This window comes from Cheilinus undulatus, linkage group 8 (genome assembly GCF_018320785.1).
Source record: "Cheilinus undulatus linkage group 8, ASM1832078v1, whole genome shotgun sequence".
NCBI classification, from domain to species: Eukaryota; Metazoa; Chordata; class Actinopteri; order Labriformes; family Labridae; genus Cheilinus; species Cheilinus undulatus.
Genome location: NC_054872.1, coordinates 53249111 through 53269619, shown reverse-complemented (window position 1 = coordinate 53269619; position 20509 = coordinate 53249111). Strand labels below are relative to the sequence as shown.

General features: G+C 41.8%; 1 protein-coding gene across 1 annotated transcript; it reads left to right on the top strand.

Moving 5' to 3' along the window:
• The first annotated feature begins 14 nt into the window (after positions 1–14).
• bnipl (BCL2 interacting protein like) lies at positions 15–19159 on the top strand. Its single transcript, XM_041793265.1, has 11 exons — positions 15–129; positions 5895–6203; positions 10807–10887; positions 11205–11266; positions 12218–12460; positions 12598–12804; positions 16072–16174; positions 16552–16683; positions 17782–17868; positions 18191–18289; positions 18803–19159. The coding sequence occupies exons 2-11, from the start codon at positions 6166–6168 to the stop codon at positions 18831–18833; spliced, it is 1083 nt and encodes a 360-aa protein (XP_041649199.1). The 5' UTR covers positions 15–129; positions 5895–6165; the 3' UTR covers positions 18834–19159.
• Positions 19160–20509: the final 1350 nt, after the last annotated feature.

Sequence of the window (20509 nt, the reverse complement as noted above, 5' to 3'; positions counted from 1 at the left end):
CAGAGTGGACAACCATCAGACAGAGTGGACAACCATCAGACAGAGTGGACAACCACCAGACAGAGTGGACAACCATCAGACAGAGTGGACAACCATAAGACAGAGTGGACAACCACCAGACAGAGCAAGGTTGAGTAACACTGTGCTAAAGTCATAGTATTCCTATACTTGATAAAGTATCTCAGAATTTAGAAACTGCATTTTTATACAACCAAGCAATTGTGATCATAAGTCAGTGTCTTAGTGTTGTGATTAAACAGGCAGATTTGAAGCTGGTTCCTATTTTAGTGAGTTATAAAGATTTTAATCATGGAAAGACCTACCCATGTCATGTAGGCAGGGGTTACCCCTCTCCAAGATGGCGACCATGTAAACACATGTCCGAAGAATGGAAGTGGCATCTGTGTTTGTTTTAAAATAGAAGTTGTTAAATTGATAACAGTTGTGAGAAGAATGAGGATTTTTGATCTTTGAATCACTGATGACCTGCAGATAGCCTGGTCCTGATGTGGACGTTTACTACTGTAAGAACCTGTCAATCAAACTCCGTTAACTTTATGGACTAGTTATTCAGCACAATGACTGCATGTGGGTGTTTGTAAACGCTCTCTAACCTGTGGCTCCACCCACACCTGGATCTCTGGAGAGTAATCTGATACCAGCATGAACATGGATTGAACATGTGATCAGCTCTGGGGTCGTTTATGCTTCCATTAATGATCCACTTTGACCAATCAGATACCAGGTGATGTGGTAATCCTAAATGCTGGTTTGATGAGCTTGGACGACATCATCTCTTAGACTGTATCAGAAGGCTTTCCAGGATGACATCATCTTCTAAAGCTTATCAAAGGCTTTTAAGGATGACATCATCTTCTAAAGCTTATCAAAGGCTTTTAAGGATGACATCATCTTCTAAAGCTTATCAAAGGCTTTTAAGGATGACATCATCTTCTGAAGCTTATCAAAGGCTTTTAAGGATGACATCATCTTCTAAAGCTTATCAAAGGCTTTTAAGGATGACATCATCTTCTGAAGCTTATCAAAGGCTTTTAAGGATGACATCATCTTCTGAAGCTTATCAAAGGCTTTTAAAGATGACATCATCTTCTAAAGCTTATCAAAGGCTTTTAAAGATGACATCATCTTCTAAAGCTTAAAGGATGGAATGTTGGTGAAGCCGGGGTTGTTGGGGCCTTTTTCCCTCCATTCCAAAAACAGCTCCACAGTACCTGACCAGTTTTTAGTCAGCTCTGGTTCTGGAAGTAAAACTCACCATTCTGATCCTCCATAGACAACATTACAGCGCTTTCAAAGCATGAACCAAGCGAACAACTACCTGAGTACTCATGACTATAAAAATATTTGAGTCAGCGCACAAACAGTGTTAGAAATCAGAGAAATGCAAAGGAGCAAGACAATGAGTGTATGTCTTTACAATGATGAAGGAACTACATATCCCACAACCCATTGTAATTCATTTATTTTGTGTTAATACCAGCTTTCAGCCGTTTAAACCACATGCCTATTATCTATTTTTATCTATATTGTCGTTTTTACATAAAATGATAATGTTGTAATATATTGTAGTATATTTCTGGTCATCAACAGCCTTATGTTCACAGGCTCGGTAGACATTTCCATGGCAACCCTACCAATCGGAGAAGTCTCTATGACACTCGAGGACTGTGGGTATTGTAGTATTTTTGTCAGAGATGGTGACTAAACCATCATTTCACTCTTAGGTAGATCAGAGTCTAACACAGACATTTCTGATAATATGGCTAATACTCAAATCTGAGATGGAGAAAATGAACAGGATCTTAACGTCCTTAACAACTATTGAGCTCTATAACGAATCTGATTATTCGCCATGTTGTCGGACATACCATAAGTAGACTGACTATGATCTACCTGAGAGTGAAATGATGGTAGAAAACTCAAATTCACAAGATACCGCCCTCTTTTTAAAAGTCACATATTATGCATCCCCCTTCTTTCTCAACTCTTCAGAAAATGTGTGCTGAAACAAGCTGTTCTCAGATTTCCCCCTCATGATACCATGTGGGGAGTTAGCCCCGCCCCCAGGTTCAGTTGACCCTCCCTGCATGGAAGAAAATTCCACCCTCCCCCTAAGCAGATGCCACTGCTGTGTGAAGGAATGAATTCTCAAACTAGGATAATTCACAACATTATCCTTTAAAACAGGAAAGGGTCGTTTTGGCCAGATTGTTCCAGATTGTTGGATTTTCTCTATTTAAACCCTCCTAATTACTAATAGCTCAGTGAAAGGAAGGATACGTTGCGATCATGATCATTACTATACCAACATTTGACATGGTTGATTTTATCTTGTTTTTTAATGTTTTATAATTCATTGGTTTGGGGGCTGTATTGAGTGGGGTGGAGGGCCACATGTGGTCCCCAGGCCACCTGTTGCCCAACCCTGATTTAAAATGTTAACACTTCAATAAAATAAGCGTTGATAAAAGGTCTCAATTTGGTTGTATGGATTTTAAAGATTTCCTGAACAACTAACAAAATGAACTTCAGTGGATTGTGGGATACGTAGTTCCTCTAGATTAGGGGTGTCAAACTCAATCACAGCAGGGGCCGGATTCTGGATTTAGGTCTAACCTGACAGCCTAACAGGGTCAATATTTAACCATAAACTATCAACCACATTTTCACTGGTAGTTGAATATAAATTAAAGCACTGACAAAAAATTATTTTGAAATTTAAAAAAGTCAAAACAGTAAGTTTAAACCTCAAGAAAATAATTTTAAAAAGTGAGATAAAAGGTCAAAGCACAAAATAAAAATTGTTTTTTTAAAGGTAAAAGTCAAATTCACGAGTTTGGAAAGTCAAAATGTGAGATAAAATTCAAAATCTTGAGTTTCAATCTGAAAATATGAGTTAAAATTTTAAATTGTGAGTCTAAAGGGTAAAAATATGGGATAACAGCCAAAGTTAGGCATTGAAATAGTCAAAATATGAGGAAAATTTTGAGATAATGAGATAAAAGGTCAAAACATGACTTAAAATTTGAAACTGTGAATCTGAAAGGTCAACATATGATATAAAAAGTAAAAATGATGAATATAAAGGGTCAAAGTATGTAATAAAAAGTCAAAATCATAAGTGTGTGTCATAATTAAAGATGCAGGATTGAAAATATTAAATGAAAACACAAATTTTCTTCCTGGTCTTTTTTTTTTAAGTTGATTTTGGGCATTGTTGTGCCTTTATTTTGATAGAGGAGGATAGTGGATAGAGTCAGAAACGGGGACGAGAGTGGGGGAGAGACATGCGGTGAAGGGCCTTGTAGCGCCACATTATGTAATAACCCTAACCATAGGACTTAGTGTGGGCTCCAAGGTATGCCCTACCCTACTATCTTGCCCTAACTGTAACCGTTTAGTGACTTATACCTAAACCTAACCCAGCTTCAGGGCTCTAGACTAAACACCTAACCTTAACCCTAGGACTGAAGGTAGGCTCCAGGGTATACCCTACTACCTTGCCCTAACTCTAACCGCTTAGTGACTTACAAAATGTGGTGTTATTACATAATGAATTGAAAATGTATTACATTATTACATAATGTGGCGCTACAGGCCTCAAGCCAGATTCGAACCCGAGCCGTCCACGTACGTTGGGCGTGCCTTAACCACTCAGCCACCTGCGCCCCAACATTCCTGTTTTTTTTTTTCTCTGATTTTCACTCCTTTTTCAGATTTTGATGACTTTAACGAGGATATTTTAAATCATCAAGGTTAATTTTCCATTTTTGTACCTGAGAAGATCTGCAGTCCTCATACTGGAGGGCCACTTATAATGGAAATATGGTGATCTTGGGGGCCAGATATTACTGTACCACGGGCCAGATTTGGTCCCCCTGCCTTGAGTTTGACACCCCTGCTTTAGATGTCCAGTCTTGTGCCTTTGCCCTTTCCTCTGATTTGAATGCTGTTTTTGAGCCAAATTAAACGTGTAATTGACCTATGGCTAAGCCACGCCCCCTCCACTAACTCGGACAAACGATGAACATTCAGTGACAGACGCTATTGCAGTTGTCACAGTAGGAGACATTTCACAGGAGGCCATTGATGATTTCTGGAGACAGAAAGATCACATATCATCTAGACGTCACCAAAAGGGTCTAAACTACGCACTGGAGGGATATATTAATCATTTTATTGTCGAGAAGGTCGATAAAAAGCTTCAGTTACAAGCCAAAATTTACAGGTCCCAGTGCAAATGTGATAAACCGCATCTCGTTGCCATCACAATCTCAGACCACAAGATAGAGGATCAGCATCATAGAGCCACTGAAGTTCAGGTTTTAGGCTCAGAATATGAGAAAAATATAACGGCCTTTTTACCATCTTTACCACGAGAGTGTCTGCGTTAGTTTGGTGCTATAGTATATTAACATTGACTCATTCAGCATAACATTTGTCAACCTTTATTATCTCGGCTATTACAGATAAGTTAACGAAGCTAAGCTCCAGACGTTAACGCTAGTTCAAATAGAGCGCTTTGGACAACAGCTAACAATGATGTACGATCACTGAGGAATAAAAACTAGAACAAACAATGCCAATGAACTCCCAACAAACAACGTGACACAACGAACAACACAGCTAGGAGCTATTAGGCTAACTTTACCTAACGTTAGAGATGTTAAAGATAACTTTATATTTCTTTCCAGCAAAGTGACAATATGCTGCCTCAAATACGATGTTGGCTTACCTTAGAGCAGATGTTCATTTATCCACGTTGAGTTGATGTTGTGGTCTACTGCAAAACTTGAATCCAGAGAAGACACTTTTCTGGGTTTAGATGTGGCTTAGGAAAGGGTAAAAAAAACACTCCGTCGCCCAGCCTCTCAGGATACCTTGTGTTGGAGTTGCATGTACCCCATGAACACCATTTAACCGTTTTTAAACTTAAAATCTAAAAAAAAAAAACTCATAAAACCGGACAAAAACGGACTTTCTCCCATTTATTTCAATGGACGTCCAGGCAGCCAATGTCCGAGTGGATTGGAGTGGTATACGCACTGTGATTGGCTCATCGCGTTTGAGGGCGGGACTTAGCCATAGGTCAATTACTCAGGTAGCTGGTTAGCTTTGTTCATGCTTTAAATGTGTTGTTTTAAGGATTTAGTGAAATGTCTGTGGGGATTTGAATGGAGGAGTTTACTTCCAGAACCAGAGCCATAGGAAAGTGGGCGACCACTGTTGAGCACTGTTTCAGGATGGTGGACGACTTCATCTTCAAAGGCAAGGATGGAACGTTCCATAAGATTTAAAGATGACATCATCAAAGGCAGGGGAGAGAGTGTTGGTGAAGCTGGGGTTGTTGGGGGCTTTTTCCCTCCATTTTTGCCAAAATAATCATGGGCAATAGTTGGAAACTTCTGGAAAAGTGTGTGGAGCTGGTGAAGAGTGAGGGAGCAGTTCCATCCACTTTTTCAAAAGTTGCCAACAAAGGACAGTAAGACTTCCTCCTGGTGTCTGAATGACCTAAACGGATGTTAATGTGAGGTGTAAACGGGGTCTCTGTATGCATCTGTAAGCAGACCTTGCAGTGATGTCACCGTGCACGCTGTGATGTCACTGCGTCCCACTAGAGAGCCTGACCAGGTGGGACTTTGTACTCCTGAAGTTTTTGACCTGCTGAAACTTTCTGTTTGAATAAAAAGTGAATTAAAATGTTATTTGGTGTTCACCTTTCACAATAAGAGTTTGCTTAACCACCAGGGGCTTTTATTGTGAAACAGAAATAGGAAGTGGTGCCTTGGCAGCAACAGGAAGCTACAGGAGGAACAGATGAGGGTTTTTTTTTCATATTATTTTATAGTAACTCGACACTTCCTCCCTGACAGCTGATTGGTCAGTTTTAATGAAGTGAGACAGGCTCACTTGCTGCCTCGTCTGTCTGCACGGAGAACAGGACAGCAGCCAATCAGACGAAAGCGCTGCTCTGAAATGCAGCTGAACCTGTCGGGCAGAGAGAGAGAGAGAAAGGGAGAGGGTGAGCGAGGGCGAGTCCCATTCAGTCAAAGTGGGAACTCCCAGAGAGAGAGTCAGAGAACGAGCGACGTCCAGCCGCTCACAGCTGCTGGTCAGAAGACGCCGTGACATCACTGTGACATCATGAGCTCCCCTGCTGGACACACGGATGACCACAACAGGTACGCACAACACGCAATACACACAACACACAACTACACACCAACACAACAGCACTAACAGAGCCGGCGTGTGGCTGAAGGTTGTTTATGTGTGAGAGCGTTTCCTGTTCCAGCACAAAGAGGAAGTGGCGTTGGCGTTTGTGGTTTTTAGTCCCAACGTTTGTTCTTCCAGACGGTCAGTGAAGCGGTCTCAGTGGTGCGTTCACTGTCCTGTGTGTCCAGGAGAATCAAAACTCAATAATCTGGTCTTCATTTTAGGGTGCTCACGATTTCGGATGATTCAACTTTGATATGATTAAAAAAACTGTGTGATACCAACGACACCATTCGTCTGAGACGCCCAGAGTTGGACAGCTGATCGCTTTGATTGTCAAAAGATTGTAGGCACACTCCCAACACAGAATTGCACCAAAACTTTGGCAACATTTCCCCACAGTAAGATTGGCAATCAGAAATGTGACTTAGGAACCAGGAGAGGTTCCCGAAGGACAACTGCAGGCAAACTCCTGCATACTTTCTACATTTCCAAAAAGCACGGGCAACATTTCTTTACAACTAGATTTCCAATCAGAAATTGCAAACAATCTGCTGCACATGATTTGGCAGCTTTTATTAAAAAAAACTTCAGGCAATCTCAGGCAAACTTCATAAATTGCACTAAACATTGGGTTTCCAAATGGTGAAGTTTAACCTCGTGAACCTGGAGGTCCCCCAGTTAGGGGACTTAAATATAGTGATGTGGCACATCAAATTAAACAGCAGAACCTGGGCTACAAGACTATATAACCTTTTTTTACATGCCCCAAACACAACTCAAATAACTAAATGAGTTAGGACATATCAAACTCCGTACAGCTCCGCTGTGTCAACCCACTCGCCATATTTCCGGCTCTACCGCTACGACTCTTCATGCAGAACACGCGATCGACACCTCAAATGAAAACAGAGACTCCACAGATTCCGATGATACCTGCCAAAGCAGTCTACACCAAAGTATCAGAGAGATAGAGGCCAAAGAATCACAAAAACAGAAATTGCTTTTCCAAACTATAGTAGTAAAATTTCTTTTTTCTAAAAACAAAAAACTCTCCTTTACTATGACACCAAAATTATTCAAATAGACCTTGTAGTTGCAGAGATATACCCATTTTATTATGAATATGCAAACTTTGAGCAGAAACCTAAAAAATAGGCTCAGGGTTCAGAAGGTTAAAAAACAAATTGCAGGAAAACTCCTTTACATGGTGAAAATTGCACAAAATGGCAACATTTCCACACATCAAGATTGTTTATTAGAAATTGTGACTTGGAAGCTCATCATGTTTGTGGAAAAACTGCAGGTAAACTTCTGCATACGCTGCAAACTGCATGAGACTGTTGGCAATGTTTCTACATGGCTTAGTTTCCAATCAAAATTGCAAACTAAAGTCTTGCATTCTTTATAAATTGTACAAAATCATTGGCAAATGCCTACATGGTGAAGTTTCTAAACAAAAACGTGATCACTCTCCTTCATATGGTGTAAATGGAACGCAAAATCAAAAGTTTTCTAAACGGCTGTTTCCAATCAAAATTTGTCAGCAATCTCAGGCATACTTCATAAACTGGCAAGTTTCCAATCAAAAACTGTGGGCGAACATCTCTATATGGCTAAAATCTTTGGCAACATTTCCACACATCAAAATTGCCAATACCTGAAAACCCCAACATGTTTCCTCATGATGAGATTCCCAAAGAAAAACTGCACGTAAACTTCTGCACACGCTGCAAACTGCATGAGAATGTTGGCAATGTTTCTCCATGACTTTAGTCCTAATCAAAAGCTGAAGACAAAGTCTCGCATACTTTATAAATGACTCAAAAACATTGTCATGTGTCTACATGACATGGCTGCCAAACAAAAAATGCAGGCAATCTCCTTCACACCATTGACATTGCACAACTTTGGCAACATTGTCATTCGGGCTGTTGATCCAAAAATGGCAGGAAACGTCCCACACACTGTAAAAACAACCCAGAGACACTGGATTGTTTTTTATTGTTACGTTGCCAAACAAAAATCGCAAACAAATTCCTGTGCATGACGTAAATTGCACACAGACTTTGATGGTGTTTCTATCCATCCCAGCTTCCAACCAAAAAATTGCAGGGAAACTCTTGCAAACTTTCTGAATGCACAAAAACATTGGCAACATCAATGTACATGAAAATGCTGGCAACCTTCCTCACACTGTTTATATTGTGCAAAAACTTTGGCACATTTTCAACACCAAGATTGCCAACAAAAATTGCAGGCAAACAACTGTAAATGCTTTAAATTGCACAAAAACTTTGGCAACATTTCCCAACATGAAGATTGCCGATCCAAAAGTGTGACTCAGAAACCCCAGCATGTTTCAACAGGATGAGAAAAATTCAATTTTGCAATCTCCTGCTTGTGGTGTAAATTTCACAGAGACTTTGGCACTTTGACTCTGCAGCAGTGATACTCAGCATGTGGCTCTTTTCTGATGATTTGTGGCTCTGTTTTGTCTTATATACATTATTCACATTTTTGACACTTTTATCCTGCCTTTTGCAATTAAATGCCACCTATTTCCTATTTTGCCACTCTGTGATGCGTTTTGCCCATTGTAGTCACTTTTCACTCATTTTTTGCCACTGTTTTGCCACTCTTGGACCTTTTTTGCCACCTGTAACACATTTTTTTACCACTTCTCACCTATTTTTTGCCACTTTCTCCTCTATTTGCCACTTCACTCCCACTTTCTGCCCTTTTTGCCACTAGTTTTGTCATTTTTCACCCATTTTTGACACTTTTATCTTGCTTTTTGCCATTTTTTGCCCCCTTTTGCCTGTTGTTGCCACTTCTCACATTAAAGCTGCCTTTCGCAGTTCAGTTCCTCTTAATTCCCATTTTTCCACCTTTTCTCTGATTTTTGCCCATTTTAGTAACTTTTCACTCATTTTTCTCCATGTTTTTGCCACTTTTGGACCATTACTGCCACCTGTAACTCACTTATTTTGCCACTTTCTGCCCTTTTTGCCACTTCTCACCCATTTAGGCTGACTTTTGCAATAAAATGCCATGTTTTACCCATTTTCCCATCTTTTCCCAGAGGTTTGCTGATTTTCCCCACCATTTATCCATTTTTGGACATTTTTTCACTTGCCACGCATTTTTGCCACATTCTGCCCTTTTTCGCCACATTTCTCCCATTGTTTGCCACTTTTTGACCACTTTTGCCACCTTTAACTCATTTTAATTGCCACTCTTACCTCCTAGATTGTGGCTCTTGCAAATGTATTTTTCAACAATTTGGCTCTTTGGTTGTGCAGGGTTGAGTAACACTGATCTACAGTTACTGTTTCCTATCAAAAATTGAAAGCAAACGTTTTAAGTTGCTTGAAAACATTGTCAACTTTTTATACAGTAAGGCTGCAAACAAGCACACAAGAATTCCAGACAGTGCTCTCTCTCTCTTTTAGTTATGATGGAAATGGAACCGTTGCCAACGTTTTTGTCCACTTCTGCCTGTCTGCTGGATCTCATGACAAAAACAAACATTTTAAAGTATAAAGTCTGATTTTATTGATGGTTAAAATATGCTGGTTAAAGCAGAGCTACAGTAATGCACGGTGGAATAAGAAGTGGGGCAGTCATATAAAAAACTCCAAACCATTCAGGAACATGAAGAGCTTAGATTTACAGAAAAACTACCTCCCTGACTCCATCCATCATCTACACCTCCTGTTGCTCAGTTTTATGGGGATGGAGCCGATCCCAGCTGTCATCTTCATAATTTCACTCCTACGGGCATTTTAGTCCCCAGTTATCCTAATGAGAGTGTCTGGTCTGAGGGAGGAAGCTGGAGAGAGCACATGCATACACATGGGGAATATGTACCAGGCCCTGTCTGAGCCCTGTGAGGCGATAGCACTAACCACTGCTCCACCATGCTGCTCTCTCCTCCTGATGACCTACCAAAACTTTCCCACTATGTCTGGGTTCGTGGTTCTTCTCAAACCCACCACGAGAACCCTGGAGAGTCCTTGAACATCCTGAATTTCTCCTGGAGAGTCTTTAAGCACCCCTAACCATCCTCAGGAATCTGTCGTCTGACATCCCTGGACACAGAAACCAGCAGAGTTTGGGACTTTCCCAGCCAGACCCTGAAGGCATCACAGAGGAAACCTGATAACACGAGGACGCCATCCCACCTACCTCACTCACCTGCATACGCTCCCAGGTGCGGTCAGCGTGTAGGTGTGTCCGCCTTCTGCTTCAGTAACAACAAACAGAGGAACAATAACAGCCCCGCCCCCCTCACCTGCCCAGGTGAGTCTCTGTGAAGAGTCATAATCAGAGCAGTCAGGCAGGTTGGTTCACATCAGGTTTTTATTCCCCTGCTGCTCGATCCTCCGCACGCCGACCAGACGGGGGTTAGGAAGCTGAGATAGGAACAGAAATAATACCTTGGTGTGTTCTAAGTGACGATCCACCATAAATAGATCTCAGGATATTAGTACAGAAAACACAGAGTGAAACATTTAAAATCTCTCTCTTTAACATTTATTAATTTGCTGATTTTTGTCCCTGCAGGGCTCCCATAGCGGCCTCAGACCCCCCCGACATCCAGGATATGGAGCTGAGAGAGGAATGGCAGGACGACGGGTTCCCCAGGTCTCACTGCACCTTCTTCCTTAAATGTATTCCACCTTAAAAGTCCTCATTGGTGACTATCAACTGGTGGCCCCAGGGGCCGTATCAGGCCCCCCAAAGCTCCCCATCCGGCCCCAAAAAGATGATTAATGTGTGGATAATCAATAAATCCTTACAGCTATCAAATCAGTCAGCCTCATCTCAAACCACCAGGAAGTAGTCATGTTTCACGTCTCTGGCTGTTCCTGTTCTTTTTCTCATGGTTTTGTACTAATCCGGCTGTTGGGTAGTTTTAAATAAATTCATTAATTAAACCTAACTTGAAATTTTGGTTTCAGGCCTCTCCCAGAAGATTGTGGGAGTCCAGGGGGGGCAGGGAGTCCAACAGGTGAACAGCCAGGTGAGTTCTGAAACATCTGAGTTTAACTGTAATTTACCACCTTTTTTTTTTTTTTTATAAAGCTGAGTTCATTTTGACTAGCCACACCCAGACCTGATCACTGCCAGACCTGTTGGATCCAGAATTCCTTAAATAGAACCAGTCTGACAGTGAAGTAGGCTAAAAGATCTCCAACACATCATGGAACCATCTGAAGAAATTCAAGAACAGATGAGAAACAAAGTCACTGACATCTATCAGTCTGAAAGGGTTACAGAGACATTTCTAAGGCTTTGGGACTCCAACCAACCATGCTGAGAGCCATTACACACAAATTGAGAAAACTGTGAACAGTGATGAGGATGAGTCCCAGGAGTGGCCGGCCTACCAACATGACTCCAAGAGAACATGTAGAACTCATCCAGGAGGTCTCAGAAGAACCCAGAGCAACATCTAAAGTCCTGCAGGCCTCACTGACTCAGTTAAGGTCAGAGTTCATGATTCAACAATCAGGAAGACACTGAGCAACAATGGCACCATGGGAGAGTTCCAAGGTCAAAACCTCTGCCGAGAGAAAAGAACACAAAGGCTCGTCTCACATTTGACTAAAAACTTCCTGATGTTCCCCAAGACTTCTGGGAAAATATTCTGAGGACTGACCGGACAGAAGAGGAACTTTCTGGAACCTAAACCCTCATCCTCAGCAGTTCCACAAACTTGTAAAGAAGTCACCAACTATGGCTGACTGTTTGACAAAAATGGAGGGAAAAAGACCTCAACATGGAACAGTCCATCATCTGCCTTTGATGATGTCATCCTTTGAAGCATCTTATGTTTTTTAAAGGATGACATCATCTTCAAAGGATGACATCATCTTCAAAGGATGAAATCATGTTTCTACATGTCTCATGGCGGTGTTTACCATTTCCTTCTCAGTCATCCTTGTCTGTGTCTCTCATCTTCTTCTCTAAGCCCCGCCCACCAGCCTGGCCCTATCAGGAGGCGCGCCGAAGAAGCGCCTGGTGGCGCCATCACTCAGCCTCACCCTGAGCCGCAGAGACTCGCACCCATCCAACGACGGCTTCTCCGCCGCAGCGCTGTCAGGGACACCCGACGACACGCCATCTCTCAACATCGACCTGGAGGCTCTGGAGACGCCGTCAGGGAGCGAGACAGGAACGCTACCAGACAGCTCGCACGAGCTGGAGTGGGAGGGTGAGACAGTCCACAGATAACACTGACATTATTTAATCAATCACTGTGATCAGTAAAGAGCTGATCAGAGATGGTGATCACTGTATTGTCAGCGTATCATTGAACAGAGTCTCATCCTTTTGACCTCTTTCTGACAGATGACCTTCCTCGGATGGCAAGGACAGGAGCTGGGGGTGGGGCCACGGCACTGGCGAGGAGCCCAATGGAGCAGTCAGAGGGTCTTATGGAGCTGGACCAGGTGGACAGCAGGGGGCGCCGCTGGAGAAAGTTCTGCATCTCAGGACAGGAGTATCACGTCAACATGAGCGTTCTGGAGCCGTACCTGCAGGTGCTGTCACACGGAGGTACGCCGCTAAGAACTGCACTTCCTGTTAACCATTACATCAGCACTGTAATCAGAATACACCAGTACTGTAGTCAGATTACATCACCACTGTAATCAGAATACACCAGCACTGTAATCAGAATACACCAGTACTGTAGTCAGATTACATCACCACTGTAATCAGAATACACCAGCACTGTAATCAGAATACACCAGCACTGTAGTCAGATTACATCACCACTGTAATCAGAATACACCAGCACTGTAGTCAGATTACATCACCACTGTACTGTAGTCAGATGACATCAGCACTGTAATCAGAATATACCAGTACTGTAATCAGAATACACCAGTACTGTAGTCAGAATACACCAGCACTGTAGTCAGAATATACCAGTACTGTAATCAGAATACACCAGTACTGTAGTCAGAATACACCAGCACTGTAGTCAGAATATACCAGTACTGTAGTCAGAATATACCAGTACTGTAGTCAGAATACACCAGCACTGTAGTCAGAATATACCAGTACTGTAGTCAGAATACACCAGCACTGTAGTCAGAATACACCAGCACTGTAGTCAGAATACACCAGCACTGTAGTCAGAATATACCAGTACTGTAATCAGAATACACCAGTACTGTAGTCAGAATACACCAGTACTGTAGTCAGAATACACCAGCACTGTAGTCAGAATACACCAGCACTGTAGTCAGAATACACCAGCACTGTAATCAGAATACACCAGTACTGTAGTCAGAATACACCAGTACTGTAGTCAGAATACACCAGTACTGTAGTCAGAATACACCAGCACTGTAGTCAGAATACACCAGTACTGTAGTCAGAATACACCAGCACTGTAGTCAGATTACATCACCACTGTAATCAGAATACACCAGCACTGTAGTCAGATTACATCACCACTGTAATCAGATTACACCAGCACTGTAGTCAGATTACATCACCACTGTAATCAGATTACACCAGCACTGTAGTCAGATTACATCACCACTGTACTGAAGTCAGATGACATCACCACTGTAATCAGAATACACCAGTACTGTAATCAGAATACACCAGCACTGTAGTCAGATTACATCAGCACTGTAATCAGATTACACCAGCACTGTAATCAGAATACATCAGCACTGTAATCAGAATACACCAGCACTGTAATCAGATTACACCAGCACTGTAATCAGAATACACCAGTACTGTAGTCAGATTACATCAGCACTGTAATCAGAATACACCAGTACTGTAATCAGAATACACCAGTACTGTAGTCAGATGACATCACCACTGTAATCAGAATACACCAGTACTGTAATCAGAATACACCAGTACTGTAGTCAGATGACATCACCACTGTAATCAGATTACACCAGCACTGTAATCAGAATACATCAGCACTGTAATCAGAATACACCAGCACTGTAATCAGATTACACCAGCACTGTAATCAGAATACACCAGTACTGTAGTCAGATTACACCAGCACTGTAGTCAGATTACATCAGCACTGTAATCAGAATACACCAGTACTGTAGTCAGATTACATCACCACTGTAATCAGATTACATCAGCACTGTAATCAGAATACACCAGTACTGTAGTCAGATTACATCACCACTGTAATCAGAATACACCAGCACTGTAATCAGAATACACCAGCACTGTAGTCAGATTACATCACCACTGTAATCAGATTACACCAGCACTGTAGTCAGATTACATCACCACTGTACTGAAGTCAGATGACATCACCACTGTAATCAGAATACACCAGTACTGTAGTCAGATTACATCAGCACTGTACTGAAGTCAGATGACATCACCACTGTAATCAGAATACACCAGCACTGTAATCAGAATACACCAGTACTGTAGTCAGATTACATCAGCACTGTAATCAGATTACACCAACACTGTAATCAGAATACACCAGCACTGTAGTCAGATTACATCACCACTGTACTGTAGTCAGATGACATCAGCACTGTAATCAGAATATACCAGTACTGTAATCAGAATACACCAGTACTGTAGTCAGAATACACCAGCACTGTAGTCAGATTACATCACCACTGTAATCAGAATACACCAGCACTGTAGTCAGATTACATCACCACTGTAATCAGATTACACCAGCACTGTAGTCAGATTACATCACCACTGTAATCAGATTACACCAGCACTGTAGTCAGATTACATCACCACTGTACTGAAGTCAGATGACATCACCACTGTAATCAGAATACACCAGTACTGTAATCAGAATACACCAGTACTGTAGTCAGATGACATCACCACTGTAATCAGAATACACCAGCACTGTAGTCAGATTACATCAGCACTGTAATCAGATTACACCAGCACTGTAATCAGAATACATCAGCACTGTAATCAGAATACACCAGCACTGTAATCAGATTACACCAGCACTGTAATCAGAATACACCAGTACTGTAGTCAGATTACATCAGCACTGTAATCAGAATACACCAGCACTGTAGTCAGATTACATCACCACTGTAATCAGATTACACCAGCACTGTAGTCAGATTACATCACCACTGTACTGTAGTCAGATGACATCACCACTGTAATCAGAATATACCAGTACTGTAATCAGATTACATCACCACTGTAATCAGATTACACCAGCACTGTAATCAGAATACATCAGCACTGTAATCAGAATACACAAGCACTGTAATCAGATTACACCAGCACTGTAATCAGAATACACCAGCACTGTAGTCAGATTACATCAGCACTGTAGTCAGAATACACCAGCACCGTAGTCAGATTACATCAACACCGTAGTCAGATTACATCAACACCGTAGTCAGATTACATCAACACCGTAGTCAGATTACATCAACACCGTAGTCAGATTACATCAACACCGTAGTCAGATTACATCAACACCGTAGTCAGATTACATCAGCACTGTAGTCAGAATACACCAGCACCGTAGTCAGATTACATCAACACTGTAGTCAGATTACATCAACACCGTAGTCAGATTACATCAACACCGTAGTCAGATTACATCAACACCGTAGTCAGATTACATCAACACTGTAGTCAGATTACATCAACACTGTAGTCAGATTACATCAACACTGTAGTCAGTGCTTTACATCAAACAGTTGTGACTCTGAACCTTTATGACTAAAACTAAAATGTCTCTGAGTTTTCATCATCACACGGACTCCAACATGATAAAGACTGTAGGTGACTGAAAATGAAAATCAGTCTCTGATTGGATTCCAGGTTACTATGGAGACGAGATGAACGCCATCATCCTGTTCACTTCCTGCTACTTACCTGAGAACACCATCGAGGACTACGAGTACGTCATGGACAACCTGTTCAGGTGAGTCTGAAATCAGTCACCGTAAAACTTCTAATATCATTTGTTCTATTAAAGGAGCCGCCTTTATTTAGAACAGGACAAGACCATAAACAGGAAGTTTACACCAGACATAATATTAATCTGAATTTAAATAAACATGATTAGTAATAAATCTATGATTTCACCTTTACTTTAGGAGAATTATTCTAGTGAACATCAGGCCATACTGAGACCTGTCTGATCCCACAGCAACATGAAGTCCTTCACACACTTTTCTGAAAGTAAACACAGACCATGTAATAAAGGGTAGTTCCTCATTTTAAAATATCAAACACTGCAGGCAAATTCCTGTACACTGAGCTTTTATTAGAGGATTTACGGTACTCATGTTTCTGCAGGTACATCGTAGGAACGTTAGACTTGATGGTGTCAGAGAACTACCTGCTGGTCTACCTGTGTGCCATGGCACCCAGAAACAAAGTCCCGCCCATCAAATGGCTCCATCAGTGCTACACCTCCATCAACAGAAGGTACGCTTGGTTCACTCACCTGGACAGCCCTCCACACCTGTTCTAAACCGTTACTGTCATGAGATACGGAAACTCTGATGTTTACTGGATCTGCAGAATCAGTGCTGTCAGTTCTTAGATAACAGACAGCAGCAGACTCCCCACGCCAGCAGGAGGAGTAGGAATAAAATCAGACTATAACACCGTCAGAGGCCATGCTCACTAAATCTGTTTCTTTAGTCTGAAATAGCTGCATGTTAGAAAAGAAATTCAGCCTTAGGTTTTTCTGGTAGCAGCTGCAGCCCCTTCTCTGTCTGCTGAACATGGATATCAACAACAGAATATTAATAGGGCCAGGTTTGTGCTCTTTATCTTAGAGAAATAAAGAGCTGCAGCTCCACATGGTGGTCAATGGTAGCTGCTACTGTCCTCATCCACTCTCCTCTCATTCAGACTGATTCTGCTTTTCTGTCACACTGACACTCTCTTATTTTTCTCCGTGGCGTATGAAACTTTCTCTGAGTTCTAAATGTGTTTCTGCTCTTTGATTTTCCTCTGAACCAGCCAATAGGAAACAGTTAGAGGATGGACCAATCACGTTAGCTCTGCCCGTTGTTGCTATGCTGCTCTCCAGGAGACATTTGCTTTGATCTCACTGAGAGAGTCCCAACATTCCATCGCATACACAGCAACAACGGGCAGAGCTTACCTGATTGGTCCATCCTCTCCCTGTTTCCTATTGGCTGGTTCATCAAAGAATCAAATTCCTACGGTGGCCAAGAGGTCTCACACAAATGCAAATTCAAAACGCTTTGCAAAAAGAAAAAACACGACGACATTTGAAAAAAACACAAACAAAAGTTTCCATGCGTGGCACTGAGTGTTTGTATTCATGCGCTGCAGCAAGTTTTTGTATTTGTGTTGTAAACTTTTGTTTTTGTGTTTTTCTCAAATGTCGTTGTGTTTTTTCTTTTTGCAAAGCGTTCTGAATTTGTATTCGTGTGAGACCTCTCGGCCACCGTAAATTCCAGTCAGTCTGCCGTGTTCAAATGGATTTTAAAGGTCCAGTTTTAGTCGCACTAACATGAAAAATAGACTAATGACACTCTGTGTGTCCAGGTTAAAGAAGGACCTGAAGGGGCTGCTGGTGGTCCATCCGGCCTGGTACATCAAAGCTCTGCTCACCGTCATCAAACCCTTCATCAGGTCTGTCAATCTGTGGAACCACAGCTGTCTGTGTTTTTACTGTCTGCATCCACAGAGCTAACACTGAGATTTACTCCTAAGTTCTCTATGATCAGGGTTCTGACTTCATGGACGTTTCATTCTTTATGGTACAACAAGATAAAGAGTCCTTCCCCTTAATGTTCTCTGGTTCTTCAACTGATTCGTTAATGTTCTGTGGTTCTAAACTGTTTTGTTAATGTTCTGTGGTTCTAAACTGTTTTGTTAATGTTCTGTGGTTCTAAACTGTTTTGTTAATGTTCTGTGGTTCTAAACTGTTTTGTTAATGTTCTGTGGTTTTCAGTGAGAAGTTTGGCAGGAAGATCCGTTTCATCCAGAGTCTACAGGAACTCTCAGAGTTCATCCCCACAGACAGACTGCAGATCCCAGACGCCATACGAGAGTATGAACCTCTCTCTTCTATTGTTCTACTATGGTTCTACTGAATTGACTGAGGTTCTCTTGTTTATTTTCTGTTGTCTCTACTGGTTCCTCTCATGGTTCTCTGTCTCCATGGTTCCTCTCATGGTTCTCTGTCTCCATGGTTCCTCTCATGGTTCTCTGTCTTCATGGTTCCTCTCATGGTTCTCTGTCTTCATGGTTCCTCTCATGGTTCTCTGTCTCCATGGTCCCTCTCATGGTTCTCTGTCTCCATGGTTCCTCTCATGGTTCTCTGTTTTCATGGTTCCTCTCATGGTTCTCTGTCTCCATGGTCCCTCTCATGGTTCTCTGTCTTCATGGTTCCTCTCATGGTTCCTCTCATGGTTCTCTGTCTTCATGGTTCCTCTCATGGTTCCTCTCATGGTTCTCTGTCTTCATGGTTCCTCTCAGCGTTGTTTGTTTTCGTGGTTCTTCCCTTGTTCTCTGTCTTCATGGTTCTCAGAATGACCCTTGTTCTCTGACATTCTCTCTGCAGGTTTGATGAGAAGTTGAAGTTGAACAGATGACGTTCTCTGAGGTCACCAGTGTGGACGACTCGTGGCTGTAGGTGGGGTAAATGAAGCGGGGGGGTATTTATGCTGTTCTTTAGAGGATGTGAGGATTTTAGGAGATCGGGAGGAGTTTAAAGAACGTCTTTGATGAGAACAAACAGAAGAATGTTCTGGATGATTGATGTAAATACTGTTTATTGAAGGAGTCTGGGTCTCATGTTTATCTGTTTATTTGTTGTTTATCTGTTGTTTATATTTATGAAGTTCTAAACTATGAGCTCAGAGAACAAAGTTCAAAGTGATGCAGTGTGTCACATGACCATGACCCGATAATAAAAGCACTAAACACGTTAAAAACATGGACATGGCTTCATTGTTGGTTTGTTTGTTTTCTTTGTTTGTTTATTTGTTTTTTTTTTATACATCAGTTTTCTCCCTCTTGTGCAGTAGATCCTCCCTCTAGATAATTAATAATATTTGAGATCATTTTTAAATTTTAAAGATGTTTTTTGACCCTGATTAAGTGTCTCGTGACCCCTCTGGGGGTCCTAAACCCCACTCTGGGAACTGCTGAGCTATAAAGACATTTTTCTGAAATAGACAGGAAATAAAAACAGGAATTAGACAGTAAGAGTCTTAAACTGATTTTTGGTGAAATCATTTCTGTTTCTCTGAAGTAGAAGAACCTTAAAGGCTCCATCTGTTCTGTCTGACTGAACTGAGATCATCTGTCCAACAGAGGGCGCTCTGTCCCCACTAACACAGCACAGCTCTGACTCCTACTGCAGTCCTGGTCCCCACAGAGGCCTCAAAGGGGTCCATGAAAAGCCTCCAGTCTCCAAACAGACATGAAAAACATTTTTAATTAGGGCCCAAGCACCGAGTGGTGCGAGGACCTAATTGTAATTGCTCGGATTATTTTTATTAGCATTTGCTGTCATTGCATGGACTTTTGAGGCCCTTAACATTTTTGAATTCGCTGAACCGAATTCGGGAAACTTTGCACGTACATCCGGTCTTGCGAAAATTTTGATATTTTTTGGGTCTCCAACATGAAAATTCAGAATTGCAAAAGTAGCGCCCCCTAACAGTTTTCAAAGTTAAAGCCCCCTCCTTTGACTTTGTCGTAGATTCATCAAATTTTGTGTGCAGGTGCGGCTTGGGGAGATCTACAAAAAAGCCTCTTGGGCCAACACTCTATCTCCAACAGGAAATCCGCCATTTTGAATAAATTTGCAAAAAAGGGGCTGTTTTTGACCTTTTCCAGGGGTCATAACTGAACAAAATCATCTGAGGGATTTCATCAGATCGACTTGTACTTTGGCACAGAGCTACATGAGACATGGCTGATGAAAAGTTATTTGGGGTTTTCTCATTAGTCGAAAGGCGTGGCCATGGCGAGCCCTCAAATTTGCATATGTCTCTGGTAAACAAGAAGTAGTTTATAACTCAGCCATTAATCGTCCAATTGGACTCATATTGCTCAGGTATATTGACGGTCATGGCCTGCACCCATTTATATGGTCAGATTTTTTACAGATCAAAGCGCCACCTAGTGGTGACAGGAAATGTCAAGGTTTATGGTGCAAGCTACAGTTCAAAAACTATCCAAGATAACCACTTCAAATTTGTGTCAGGAAGGACAAAACAAGTGGATTTAGCTTTGTGAAAAATAAAATTGACTTTTCGTC

Coding starts and splice junctions, on each gene's coding strand:
- bnipl (XM_041793265.1), top strand. CDS start 6,166: ATGAGCTCCCCTGCTGGACACACGGATGACCACAACAG. Junction 12,461..12,597: donor GCACGAGCTGGAGTGGGAGG/GTGAGACAGTCC, acceptor TCTTTCTGACAG/ATGACCTTCCTCGGATGGCA. Junction 12,805..16,071: donor GCAGGTGCTGTCACACGGAG/GTACGCCGCTAA, acceptor ATTGGATTCCAG/GTTACTATGGAGACGAGATG.